This window comes from Nematolebias whitei, chromosome 23 (assembly GCF_014905685.2).
Source record: "Nematolebias whitei isolate Nwh7 chromosome 23, NemWhi1, whole genome shotgun sequence".
Lineage (NCBI taxonomy): Eukaryota > Metazoa > Chordata > Actinopteri > Cyprinodontiformes > Rivulidae > Nematolebias > Nematolebias whitei.
Window position 1 is genome coordinate 12,424,088 of NC_056520.1, and position 13,392 is coordinate 12,437,479.

At 38.6% G+C, this 13,392-nt stretch overlaps 2 protein-coding genes across 2 annotated transcripts in view; both read right to left on the reverse strand.

Moving 5' to 3' along the window:
• The window catches only part of LOC119429048 (interphotoreceptor matrix proteoglycan 2), a 24,631-nt gene extending 12,965 nt beyond the window's left edge, over nucleotides 1-11,666 (reverse strand). The window contains exons 1-5 of the mRNA XM_037696764.1: nucleotides 11,417-11,666; nucleotides 11,081-11,142; nucleotides 10,704-10,938; nucleotides 8,364-10,513; nucleotides 8,063-8,282 (exon numbers count right to left, since the gene is read on the reverse strand). Of these exons, the coding sequence (XP_037552692.1) occupies nucleotides 8,063-8,282; nucleotides 8,364-10,513; nucleotides 10,704-10,938; nucleotides 11,081-11,122 (2,647 nt within the window). The 5' untranslated portion in view covers nucleotides 11,123-11,142; nucleotides 11,417-11,666. The remainder of the gene's footprint in view (nucleotides 1-8,062; nucleotides 8,283-8,363; nucleotides 10,514-10,703; nucleotides 10,939-11,080; nucleotides 11,143-11,416) is intronic.
• A 1,238-nt stretch (nucleotides 11,667-12,904) lies between these two features.
• LOC119429049 (proteoglycan 4) overlaps nucleotides 12,905-13,392 on the reverse strand; it is a 9,449-nt gene continuing 8,961 nt past the window's right edge. The window contains exons 3-4 of the mRNA XM_037696765.1: nucleotides 13,251-13,309; nucleotides 12,905-12,929 (exon numbers count right to left, since the gene is read on the reverse strand). Of these exons, the coding sequence (XP_037552693.1) occupies nucleotides 12,905-12,929; nucleotides 13,251-13,309 (84 nt within the window). The remainder of the gene's footprint in view (nucleotides 12,930-13,250; nucleotides 13,310-13,392) is intronic.

Genomic DNA, 13,392 nt, shown 5'->3' on the forward strand with positions numbered 1-13,392 from the left:
GGATGGATGGACAGTTAGCTGAATGGATGGATGGATGGATGGATGGACAGTTAGCTGAATGGATGGATGGATGGATGGATGGATGGATGGATGGATGGATGGATGGATGGATGGATGGATGGATGGATGGATGGATGGATGGACGGATGGACGGATGGATGATTTGGTACTTTTGATACGTGTATGAGAATGTAACCATAAAAGAAATCACAACATTCTTGTGAATGCCATCCAGACTTATTTAGTCACAAAGTGTATTTCCTAATTAAATCACAGTTTCATCTCTTTTTTGGTCTCCAATACTCACAATTTGGTTTCAAAGGTCCCCAAACTTGTTGTCTCACATCACATTTCTTGCTCTTTTGTACTCACAAGAACAAAACTGAAAAAAGGGTTGGGACAAGTTCCAGACACCCATGACAACTTGGGGATATTTTTGCGTAAAAATTAGTGAGGCCTCTCTTTTGGCCAGGAGACTTGTTTTGTGCATTTGGAAGGATCCACCCCCCCCCCCCAGCATATGTACAATGGATAAGAGAGGTGATGTATCATATCCATCTGGAAAAACTAAGATATACCCTGAAGGTTTCTGTTAAATATATTGGGAGACTTGGCAGCCTTTCGTTTTGTACATGTCAACTCCTAGTTAATGAATTTGTTTGTGTGTGACTGATCCAGTGTTCTATGTTCTGTTTGGTTTGGTGTTTGTTCTATGTCTTGTCTTTTTTTCCTTTTGCTGTATGTTCAAAAATAAAATCAATAAAAAGACTAGGATTGTTGTTGTTTTTTTAAGTTAGTGAGGCTTTGCAATTAGTGCAAGAAGTTGAGAACTCGTGTAAACATTTTGAGACAATTTGGAAACTCATTCAAAATGTGCCACCAGCAATCACAGTAAAGTGAGATACAGACTTTGGTACAAAGGTATTTTGCCTCAAACAGTCAAATGATATTTCTTATTTTTCTGTCACTAACATGTTGCTACAACAGTAAGCATCTGTAACAGACAGCTTTTCTGGTTAACTCCTTGGATGTAGCTTTACTGTTTCAGACATAGCACTATTTGCCTGCAAATGTCAAATATTTAGATGTTGAATCTTGCTTAACATTTTTTATTTATCAAGTCTAATACTGGTTTTGTGAGCTGAACTTCTGAAACCAGAGAAAACATTTAGTCTTACTGGACTATTCAAGACTCCTGTAGTTGATGACATTTCACTTCCCATATGGGGAGCTTGTATGGTTAAAAATGTGCGTGGAGTGCGGTTAAGGTTATTGGTAAGGTTTGAGTTGTAGGTGGATATTTTAGAGTTGTAGGTTTGGGATGGTTAGAGTTGTAGAATAAAATAGAAATAACCTGTATTGTCCCTCAGTTGGGGAAATTCAGGTGTAACAGCAGCAAAGTGACAGGAAAATCAAACAATGCAGATTCACACAAAGATAGAAAATATAGCATGAATGAGGCTGTACAGTAAGGACATATTTATTGCATAAGAAAAAATACTGTGCAGTTGTCAAAAATAGCATAGATTCAAGAGATGTGAACCGAGTAGGATAATTTAAAGAATGTACAACATGTGCATGTGCTTTTGCATGTACAACAAAACAACGCACTATGCACAAGAAATGGAAAAACTGTGTAAGCGACAGCGGGGATTTAAGCACTTATCGAGTTTTGCTGTGATCACTGATCGTTATAAAGTCTAACGCTGCTGGGAGGAAGGACCTGCGATAACGCTCCTTTGATGCAGCATCTGTCACTGAAGGTGCTCTCCAGTTCTGTAACAGCTTCATGTATGGGGTGGCGGACATTGTTCAACAGTGTTGTTATATTGCCAAAATTCTTCAGTCTCCCACAACCTGCACTGGAAAGCTAGGTTCATCTAGGTTTGGTAGGGCTAGGGTTGCTTTTTTTTGGCTTTTGAACAAGCAGTTTTTTCATCTTGGGACAAACTTTATACTTTATATGTCACCTATCAGCAGTGCTTAATTTGTAAACCAAATGAGGCCAGAATGCAATTAGTGGGAGTGTTGTCATTCCCCAGAATTTTTTTTAATACAATTGATGCCATTTCCTGCATTCTAGTGTATTTTAACGGGTTGTTAAACATCTATGTTTACCTACGTTTGTAAATACTTGATACAATAACTATTATAGAGAGCAACAATAAGTAGCCTGACCAACAGCTCTCCTTGTGTGAATAAAGCATGTCCATTTCTCTCAAGCATCTTTGCACCTGCTCCAGTACTATCTCATTGCCACTGCCTACACGTGCTTCAATTCTCAGTTGTTTAGTTATACAGTGAGAAGATTTATTTTTTTTAATGAAAGTAAATTGGACTGTCTTTTCGACATTTTGATTGCTCCAAAGTCCATGCTCAATAATCCAGGTATAAAATCCAACAATGTTCAGTCAGGTCATCTTGTGTTTCCTCAGAGTGATGAAGCCTTCTGGATGGAGGGCCAAATGTCTCAGCACACAAAAAAAGAAACCATCCAGATGACCTGACTGAATGTTGGATTTTGATAGCGGTTATTTTGATAAATTGGTGCCGTTGTTTTGATACGTGATGTAGCTACGTCACGTGATTACCCATCAAACATTTCTCTCATATTTCTATTAAATAATCAAAATTTGATTAATGACTCACTCAAATTGTAAAACTGATTTGCAGTGTACTCGTGCTGTTTAATTATATTTGTGTGTTTTTAATTAAATTGCCCATGACTGTACTTTTAGGGGCAGAGATTTTTTTCCAAGGGTAGACGTGGAAACGCTTACTTGAAGGGGCAGCTCGTATGTGACGTTAGCAAGCTTGTAAGTGGCTGTTGTGTTTAAAACGGGTGCTTATTTTAATTATTTTCAGATTACATATCCAATATAGGTTTTATTCGTTCAAGGCAATCGCATTTGTTCATAACTTTATTATTAGTACGCCTGAAAGTTACTGGATCCAAACCGTTACTGGAACTTACTCTGTCCGAATAAGAGCGTTCTCGGATTCTGTTCTGGCAGGATCCAGCTCAAATTAAGACATGCCTACAGGCATTATAGGTATATGCTATATGTAATCTTATAGACATTCTAGCAGGTAGAACAGTTTTTATTCATTCATGTCAGATATAAGTCTTGTAAGCTTGTACAACCTATTTTAATCTCTATCCTTTTGGTTAAACTTAGCATTTTCTTATACGGATTATGAAAAGTTAGAGTACCGCCGCGACAGAAAGTGACTCTGATTAACCCAGCTGACCTCGAGCAACGCTGCCGCCTCTACATGACCCTCTGTGGTCGAGCGTGTGCTTGTGCAATGGAAAACATGTCTGCAGAGTACAGTGGAGATGACAGGAGTAAACTGATTAGCTCGAGTCCAGACCACAGTGACTCACCCGTGTAGATTAGGTTGATTGGTCTGTCAGGGGCTCCCATGAATGGCTCAGACAGATTAAAGCTCCACAGCTCAGAAGAGACGCAGGGAAAGTGTAGACGGACATCAGGTAAAATGTCTATCTTTACAGTGAGACGTCAAAGCATCTCCGGCAAAATTTGTTATTATCGAAAGCACTTCTTCAACATTAACATGTTAACAATGATGACAGGTTGCATTAACAATAATATTAACATGTACCTAACTAAGGTACCTTAATGACCTAGTTTTGCCAATAATTATTTGTGGAGTTGCTCAAGAGTGTTTTGGCTTAACATATATTTAGTTAATCTGAATTAAATGGAAGAATACAGACTATATCACCTGCCGCCTTACATGCCAAAATTGTAGATGAAAATCAATAAGCTCAAAAATAAAATATATTTTACTACTATTAAAACGCCAACATTTTAGCAAAAACGATTCAAACAAAAATGACCCTGCCATCAGTTGAGTTATTGATTACTTCTTGGGCTTCTACTTCTTGTCCAGGTTCTTAATTTTATGAAAATTTACCGTCTCGATTTTGGATTTTCTGCCACAGTTTGTCTCAAAGTTGCCTGTCCAAATTTTAAAACGTATAAAAAGCGCTTTGTGTTTTACGGTGTAGGCTCAGTAGACAGCCGGACACACGTGCCATCTGACTGATTAACAATGAAAGGAGAGACCTGGTGTTCCGACGGACGAGGTAAACAACCAACACGGTGTTGATGAGTGAGTGCCGCTGCGCACGTTCCTCTCAGACAGATTATCTGAGGCATTAGATCAGATCCTAACAGGTGAAAAGGGCATAAGAGGCGCTGAAGAAAAGCAGTGAAGCAACAAAACCCAAGAAAGGTTTGTGTTCTTATTCTCCGTTATTCCTTGTTGCCTGAATGCTGAGTCAGCACGATTGTTTTCCTGGTTTTTATTAGTTTTCTGTACATTTTTTTTGCACTCCAACTATTTCTGCATATTTTGTGCAGTATTAGTCATCAAAAAGTTTAGCAAAATTAGAATATGGGTGTGATGGGTTATTTTCTTTTTACTTTTATTCTTTTTAAAATAACATTATTTACAAATATTTCCCCATTGAAAGAAGTGAAGCTTTTTCGAATTCTTCCAGAAACAGTGTACTGCCTCTGATTTGTTTTCTTATGCCATTTTTAGTTATTAGCAATGGTGGGATGTAACTAAGTACTAGTACTTTGTTACTGTACTTAAGTAATTTTTTTATGTATCTGTATTTTACTTAAGTAGAGCAAAAATGTGGGTACTTTTGACCTTTACTCCACTACATTTTACATGAAGTATCTGTATTTTCTACTTCACTGCATTTCTATAATGCGTTACACGTTACATTCACGTTGTGTTTTTTTAAATTTGGTTGTTAGCGTGAAAGTAACCAATGGTGAGAGGGGAGTTGGTCTATTGAATCACTGCAAAGTGGGCAGGTAACGTTAGACCCGCCTTCAAGAAGAGCTGGGACAATGACGTATATTCTAGTATATACGTCATTGAGCTGGGTGCACCCACAGCACCGCTAACACACCCAAAATGGATTCCATTCCAATTGACCCATTGACGACAGTATTTTACCCAGAGTTGATGACAAACTGGAGTTAAAATGATCAGTGCCTGTTCCTTTGTTAGGTCTAACGCCCTTTTTTTCAGGGAGACAACTTGTAGATGTAATTAAAATTCTGTCTGTCCCCAAAACAACTGTGTTTATCTGAATTCGGCTCCCTGAATGGCCCTGACAGGCCATCTTATCTTAATTCGCCTGAAAGTTTTGTAAACCTTTGATGGTCTGCCCCTCCCTCCCCTCCCAACGAGAAATTTCATGGACTTTTCAGAGGGGCCCAGCTGAATAAACATTCTGTCATCATTTCAGGACTCTCTGGATTCGTCCTTGGTCGTCCTCGACACCCCCCGAGTGTGTACGGATCTCTCCAGAGGGAACTATTTGAACTGAGCAAATTGATCTGAACTCTGCAGTGCCTCTGTGTGTTGTCTCTGGACATGATTACCATCCTTGCCCCCCCGTGCCGCCTGTCGGCATCATTATGTGCTTATGTGCAAGGGCTTTTTTTCATTATCATGCTGTTGACCTTCAACCAAAGATTAAGAGCATGTTAGGATTTTTTTTTGTCTCCAAATCCTATGTGTCATTTTTCACCACTTTTTGTCTGTCCAAACAGGTCTCACTTGTAAATGAGTCTTCGAGGCTCAGTGTGACTTATCTGTTTAAATAAAGGTTGAACTGAAAGAAAACAAAACTTAAATGTGTTCACTGCAGTTAAAATGACACACTGGTTTTGCTTTGTGCTAAATAAGAACTTTCAAAGGTATAAGCATTCCTCTTATTTTGCTTAATGACATTTAACTCTGCATGTCATCCCTGAAATTCTGACGCACAGAATCACAAGTCCAAGTGTGAACTGTGTCACAGGGTAAACACAATAAAAACATGAACTATCTGCAGCATTGATCATTAAAATGGCACAACACTATTAATGTATTACAGAAAATATACATACGGTAGACACAATTAATTATATTGTAGGCCATTGCATTCAGCAAATACTTTCACTTTTATTACTTTAAGTAGTTTTAAAAGCAAGTATTTACTTACTTTTACTTAAATAAAAATGTTAATGTGGTACTTCTACTTTTAATAAAGTACATTTTGTCTGTTTATTTTTACATTTACTTAAGTACAGTGTTTTAGTACTTTCTCCACCACTGGTTATTAGCTGCCATTCATACTTTTATTTTTTAAGATAGCGTTTTTTTTTACTTTTGGATACCTTTGAGCTACTTTAGCTAATAGTGGTGGTGAAAAAAGGTTTGTAAGCTCAATCATCCAGGTAGATAACAACAAAGAACGTTAAATCATGTCATCTGGACCAGTTTCTGCAGTGGTGGGCACAGCTAACCAAAATGTTAGCTTCACTAACCCATAATCCACATACTAAAAAATTAGCATCACAACAGCAAAACAGCTAAACAGGTACAAAAGTTTGCAGAAGCTAAGGCTAAACCACTAACTACTAAGACAGCTGTCACAGTCTGCGTCACACGTCTTCATCTCCTTCCAGTTAAAGCTGCATTGACTATTTTAAAAAAAAAAATGTAATTTACCTTTTATTTATACAGGTAGTTTCACTGAGTAACAAGAACTAATTTTCAAGAGAGACCTGTTTGGGAGCAGATGATGGGGGTTAACAGCCTTGCTCAAGGGTCCAGAGTGGGGCAAATGAAGGTGGAGGCAGGTGTGGGTATTTCACTTTTTCCACCCACATTTTAATGTTGTCAGTCTGGGGTGTTGAACCTGTGACTTTCCGATCACAGGCCCATCTTAATATCTTAGATCTCATTACGGTTTTTCTTTTACATTTTAATACTTTTGTTGGATGTAACTGGAACCCTGTGTACACAATTTAGTTCCACCACATGTACCACATGTGGTGTGTATGACAAATAAAGAACCTTGAATCTTCTCGAACCACTGCGCCACCACTCCACCAAGTTCACTAATCACATCTTGTCATGTATGTCGTACAGGTAGTCAGCCAATAGCGTGCCTAACAGATTCTTCGAGACACGCCCACAACAGACAGAAATAGCTTGTGAATTTTGCTAGTGGACTTAAACTTGGCGAAACCTAATTTAGCAGAAGCTATTTCTGCTAACGGTTTCCAAAGTTAGTGAAAACGCTAATCTGCGAAAAGAAAAATTAGTTCCGTTATTAGCTGTAAGCAGATTAACGGAACTGTGTCCACCACTGGCTAATAGCTACCGTTTTGCTACTTTTTAGTATTTGGCTAGCCCTTTGTTACTTTTAGCTATTAGCAAGCCTTTATTCTACTTTTAGCCAGTGCTTTTTGCGTTACCTTTACTTAAGGTACTGTGCTCCTATAAGCTTTTTTTGTGTGTGTTTAAATAACCCATTTAATTTTTGCACAAAATTTCAGCAGCCTTTCAGTTCTTAGCATTCACACTATTTTCATAGAATTGTTTTTCTTTGTTTGTTTTAAATTAACATGTCTTTATCAACATTATACAGAAAAGCAAGTTAGCCTAGTTAGCAACTAGCAAAGGTGGTGGATAAGACCAGGTCTCACACTGTCAGTGCATAGATCTCAAAATAAACTGATCCTGGATTCAGGTCACTGACTTTTTGACTAAAAAAGCATCAAAAAGGACAAAGTTTAGGGTTTTCAGTCTACGTCAGATATTAATTGGAACTCGTAACCAATCAATCAAAGCATCTATCCAAACCTACTTTAACCCTTAAGCTGTTTTTCCCCCACTAGTTACATTTCAAATGCTAAAAAACTACATAAAAAATAAAATGAAGTAAATGAAATAAACATTCTTTGAAGGAATGTAAATTGCTCACTACTTTGCATGCAATGTTTTAAACACAAACCTCAACACCGAACCATTTGATTGTAAAATATCCTTGATAATTACGGAAGAATTAAGAAACTGTATAGACGCAGACAATATGTTTTGTTCTAAAAATAACAACTGTGTTTCATGTTTTGAGTACCCACAATGACCAGTTGCTTTATTGACCATATCGGACCCCAAATATTTTGTAAGCCTATGAACAGCCACACGTTCCATCATGTCTTAATGTGACCCCTACCTGATTCGACATCTAGTGAGTACTTGTCAATGGCCAGGTTCATGGTCTGGTAGGCATTGTTGGCAAAGTCTTCCAGGATCAGGTAGATGATATTGGTAACCTCTTGAGGTACTGGTTTCCCAAACCGCATTCTGCTGTTCACGACAATGCTGCCATTTCTGAAGTTGAGGATCTCCAAGTTCTGGAAGTGGCTCAAGTTTGACTGAAGATAAGGGACCAGCTGCAAAGATTGGAATGTGTTAGGAGCATTGAAATCCTAAAAAAATATATTTTCTTTGAACAAATTATTGGGAGTCCTCACCAGCTCTATGAACTGTTGTTCTAGAGCTTTGTACTCCGAGGAACTCTTGTTGAAGAGGTCAGCAGAAAACACCATGTTGGTCACCCTCAAGCTAAAGAAAACAGTTAAATCTCTGCCTGGTCTCGTTGGTAGAGCAATCGCCTCGAGGTCTGAACCTGGCACTCCACTGAAGAAGCCACTGCTTTCACCTTCTCTGACCCTCGTGTCGTAGTGGAATACATCGATGCTGACATCAATGCTCGGCATGTCTGAAAAATCTTGTTCGAAAGGTTCAAATTCAGAAGTGCTGTCATTGACTTTTGGTAAGGAGGGTGTTGGCATTTGAAGGATGTCACTGTCTACTTTACCCCCTAAAGCTGTGACTTCTTCTAAAGGCTCCCTTACAGAAGGTTGCACTTCCTTTGCTAATTGTTCTTCTCCCTTAGAAAGTTGTAATTTCCCTCCTGAAGGATCTACTTCTGCTTCAGAAGGTTTTACTTTCTCTCCAGGAGATTCTTCTCCTGTTCCAGAAAGTTGTTCCTTTACTCTCAAAAGTTCTACTTCCTCTTGTGAGGGTTCTTCTTTCTTTACAGAAGATTCTATTTTGCTCCCTGCTTCAGAATGTTTCTCTGTGTCTACTGGAAGTTTTACGTTTATTTCTGAAAGTTCCTTTTTGCCCTCTATTACAGAAAGGTCTACTTTATCTCCTGAGGGATCTACTTTGCCACCCAAAGGCTCTATCTTAACTGTTGCAAGCTTTACTTCCTGTCCCAGGGGTTGTTTTTCCCACCCTGAAACTTCTGTTGTGGTTGGACTTAGGCTTCGGTTTAATGTCAAAGAACCTTCTGATCCCTCTGCAGAATCAGTTGGAACACTTTCTTTCACTGTTGAAGACAGAGAGACTGCTGGGGACAGTGGGCTAACTGAAACCTCAGTCTCTTCATCATGATTTTGGTGCTCCTGGTGAAAGAGATCCTCGTCCTCTGGCACTGAATCAGAGATTCGAGTGAACGGTGAATCCTTCTCAGGAGAGAGAGCAACACCACTGCTGTGGTCTGGAACTACAGATAAAGTTGGGATGGGAGTTGCTGTCGATGTAGTAACAACAAAAACCTCGTCTACAACTAGTTCATGGTCCAGGACTTTAGGCGTTGGGGCTGTAGTTGTAAGGTAACTTGTGTCTAAATGCTTCTCTTCCAAGATCTCAACCTTTTCGTGAGTTTTTGTCTCTGCAAGAGGTGGTTCAGGTTTATCAGTGAAGACATCTAGTTGTGATGGTTCATCTGTGCCTGTTTCAAAGATAAATTCACTGACTGTGGCTGCTTGAACCTCTACAAAAGACAAGTTTACAGCTTGTGGAGTTTTGGTATCAAGGATTTCAAGTGATTCAAGTGTAACAGTCCTGCTTTCAGTCTCTTTCTTCTCTAGGAGGTCTTCCTTTGGTTCTGAGGTGACTGTTAGCACAGGTGTCTCTGTTACTGCTTTAGTCATCACTTCCACCTGTTCTGTGACCTCTTGAAGCTCGATTGAATCAGTTGGACCAGGAAAACCAACAGACTCATAAGTCTCAGGTTCAGGAGAAACTGTGACTGGTGAAGAAAAGGTATATGTCTCAGTCAGGAAATAATCTTCATGAAAACCAGATGCCTCCACTGTTTGCACAGGAAGTTCCACACTTGGCATCCTTGCTGTAGAGAACACAGGTAACTGGAATGTGGTTAAGTCCGGTGGTTCCGTGCTGATGTGTGGTGTTACCATAGTAGGTTCATCCAAAGATGATTTTTCAAAAGCATGAGCTGTTGTCATCTGTAAAACAACTGGCTCTTTGAATACTTCTTCTGTTGCAACTACGTCTTTTGTTTTGGTGGTTGGTGTCCCTACAGCAGGTATGTCCTCATCTGCATCCACTTCCAGATCTGGTGGGGGCAGAACCTCCAGGCTACCATCACCCATGTTATAATTGATGTCAGATGTCTCTGAAGTCTGCCACAAATCAGTGCCCTGACCATCTCCTGAGGAACCAGAGCCAGATGTATCCTCAAACGTGACCTCAGAGGATGTTGGAGGTATTCTGGCTGCAGAGGAGTCTTCAGAATGGACTCCTTTTTGGACATCATTGTTGCTGGGAATGTTACCAACGAGGAAACCCTCGTCTTCAATATTTCCGTTGTCTGTATATATAAAAAAAGAAAGTGTATGTAAATGTTTATTACTGAGATTTTCCTCTTTAGAACTAAAGGAAAACAATTCACAATCATTTCTTAATCAAATGTCCAATAAAATCTAGGTTGTGAATTCTTCAAACATGTTGATGTTATTTGTGTTTCATCACTGTTCTTTTCAGATACAGACATTACTTACTTTCTCTAGTCATGGGCTCCATGTCAAAGGTTTTTTCTGGGATTTCGGCAGCTGGTGAAGGAGGTGTGCTTTCGTCAAACATGAAGACATCATTTTCACTCACTGCCTCACTCTGAGGACCTTTCCATTGGTCAAATGTGTCCAACAGGAAGTCCTCCTTCTTCAGGAAAACATCACTGGGATCTGTCTCGTGGCTCGGAGCGTCGGGAGGTTTTTCTGCCGCAAGGACATTATCCTGAAAACAAAGGAGGCTAATTCAAATTCCAAAAATCTGAAGGTCTGTTGATGAGTTGGGTCACAGGACTATTTGTAGTTTTTTTTTTTTTCTCGAACCAGTTTTATAAAATAATCTCAGATTAGATCTAATGTCAGTTTACCATGCTGCTGTAGGCGTCGCCTGGTTTGCTTGTAGGTTTCATAGCAGGCAACGCGTTCTCTGCTGCAGACAGAAACAGTTTGTCAGAATCAAAACATTTTCAGACACAAATATTATTTCTATGTCAGAAATAAAACTGAAACAGAATGGATAATGTTTTCCTTCTGAAATAATCCTTGTTGGGTTTTGAGGCCTTCAAGGCCTGATTAAACCTTTGGGTTCCTACGTTTAGTGGGCACTTCAGGTGGTACCTCTTTAGGAATCTAGAGGCTAATTAAAAAAGACGTTTACATATTTATTTATTTAAAAAGCAGAGTGGGAACAACTAGTGCGGCACCATTTTCCAGGGTGCTGCTGGTCAGGAAGTCGTCTTTGTGCAGCGCCTCAGTGATGTAGTTGCGAAAGTCGGTGATGGTGTAGATGATGGTGGGTTGTTCGGCGGCTCCAGGGTAGTTCTTCTCCACCAGGTTGTTCTGCAGAGTGATGAAGTCCAGAGTGTCATTGGAGACACCACCACCGTCCACCTCTACCTCAAAGATGATGGCGTAGTGCACCTGGACCACCAGACCCCTGACAGGATCCGAACACAGTCATATGAGACGCTTAGACCTTTAAACTCTGGATCAGATGTTCCACAGGAAATAAGCAAAAATTATTAAAAGAAAATAAGGAAATACAAAAAAAAAAAAAAATGATGACCATTTATCAGGAAATAAAATACTATGAAGAAACAAGCATAAAATAGTCCAGTAAATATCCAAAATTTGCCCCCCTCCCCCCCAAAAAAGAAGAAAATTATAAGTAATTTAAAATTTAAGTGCATTGTTTAGAAATCAAATTGTTTATTGCTATAAAAAAAATCAGGAATTTAAAAATACCAAAGACTTTTTTAAACTCAAGTCATAAAGAAACTGATAAGACATAAAAACTAAAACCAGAAAAAAATAAACTTGTAAAAAATTACAAAAAACATTAGTCTAATTTAAAATAGTTAAATCTATTAGCTAAATCATAGATGAAATGCTAAAATTAGGAAAACAGAAGCTAATTGTTAAAACCATAAAACTGTGTCCAACAGTTAAACCCAGTAAAGCAGTACATAAAAGCTAATGCTAGCAACACAGCAGCTTAATTTTTTTTAATTTAGCACAACAGGCTACAAATTAAGATGAGCAAAACAGTAGCTAAAAGCCAAAATTAGCAATACATTAGCCGAAACGTAATCCTTTCAAATCATAGCAAATGATAAAATTAGCACAATAGCTGAAACTAAAATTAATTGAATAAATACTTTAAAAAATCAATTCAGCTAAAACAAAAAATAACTTATTGCAGTGAAAGCATAAAAGTGTTGGTTTATTTTTATTTTTTTAAAGTATGAACATTTAAAAAAAAAAAAAAAATGTCACAGCATCCATCTGTACGAGCTGCACATTTCAGCATATGAACAGCTAAAATAGTTAGCTTGCAATAAGCAAGAGACTTTCAGGATGCTACAAATCAACACAGACCTTAAATCCTTTTAATCTATTTTGTTCTCTCATATTTAACGTTACAGGAGATCACCAGAAGCTGACTGGTTATGTGTGAGAGATGGGACAACACGAGCAGAAAGCTTGTTATGAAGCTTTAATCCGCCGCCGGCTGCAGGTGGCCGACAGCCGAATGATCCGACTTAAGAGCCGAATGACTATTGTTTAAGAAGTTAAGCAGAAAGACGAGCAGCAGAGACAGTAGTTACTGACAGGAGGGTGAAAGGACTTCCAGAGGAGACAACGAGACAATCAGCAGCTAAATATATCTGCACAGGAGGATCAGGATAAACTTACCGCTTAAGGTCCTTCTGAGGTCTGAAAATAAAAATAATTAAACCGATGAATGAACTGTAGGCAGACAGAACTATAACTTAGTTTGCAGACTGAAATAATCTGGTTAGACAGATTTAAGTTTGTAACAAACTGATGAAAAACATAATAGCACTTGGCAATACTAGAAGTTCACATCAATAGTAGATAAGATCAAGTAATCACATTATAACCAACAAATATTACTTCTTATCAGGAAGTTTATGATTTTATCTACACAATTGAAAAAAAAAAAAAACATTTTATGGGCTTAAAAGGTTTGAACTTCTCAAACAGCTGAAAGGTTTTATATAAATTAAACAGTACCTGAATTCAATGATGTCGATGCTCTTAAAGCCCGGCAGCTTCTCAAAGATGTCTTCAGTCTGTCGGGAAACCACAGCAGGAGGCAGTTAAACCATAGAGATCCAGGGTTTAAACCCTGAGGGTTTATTATACCATAACACAG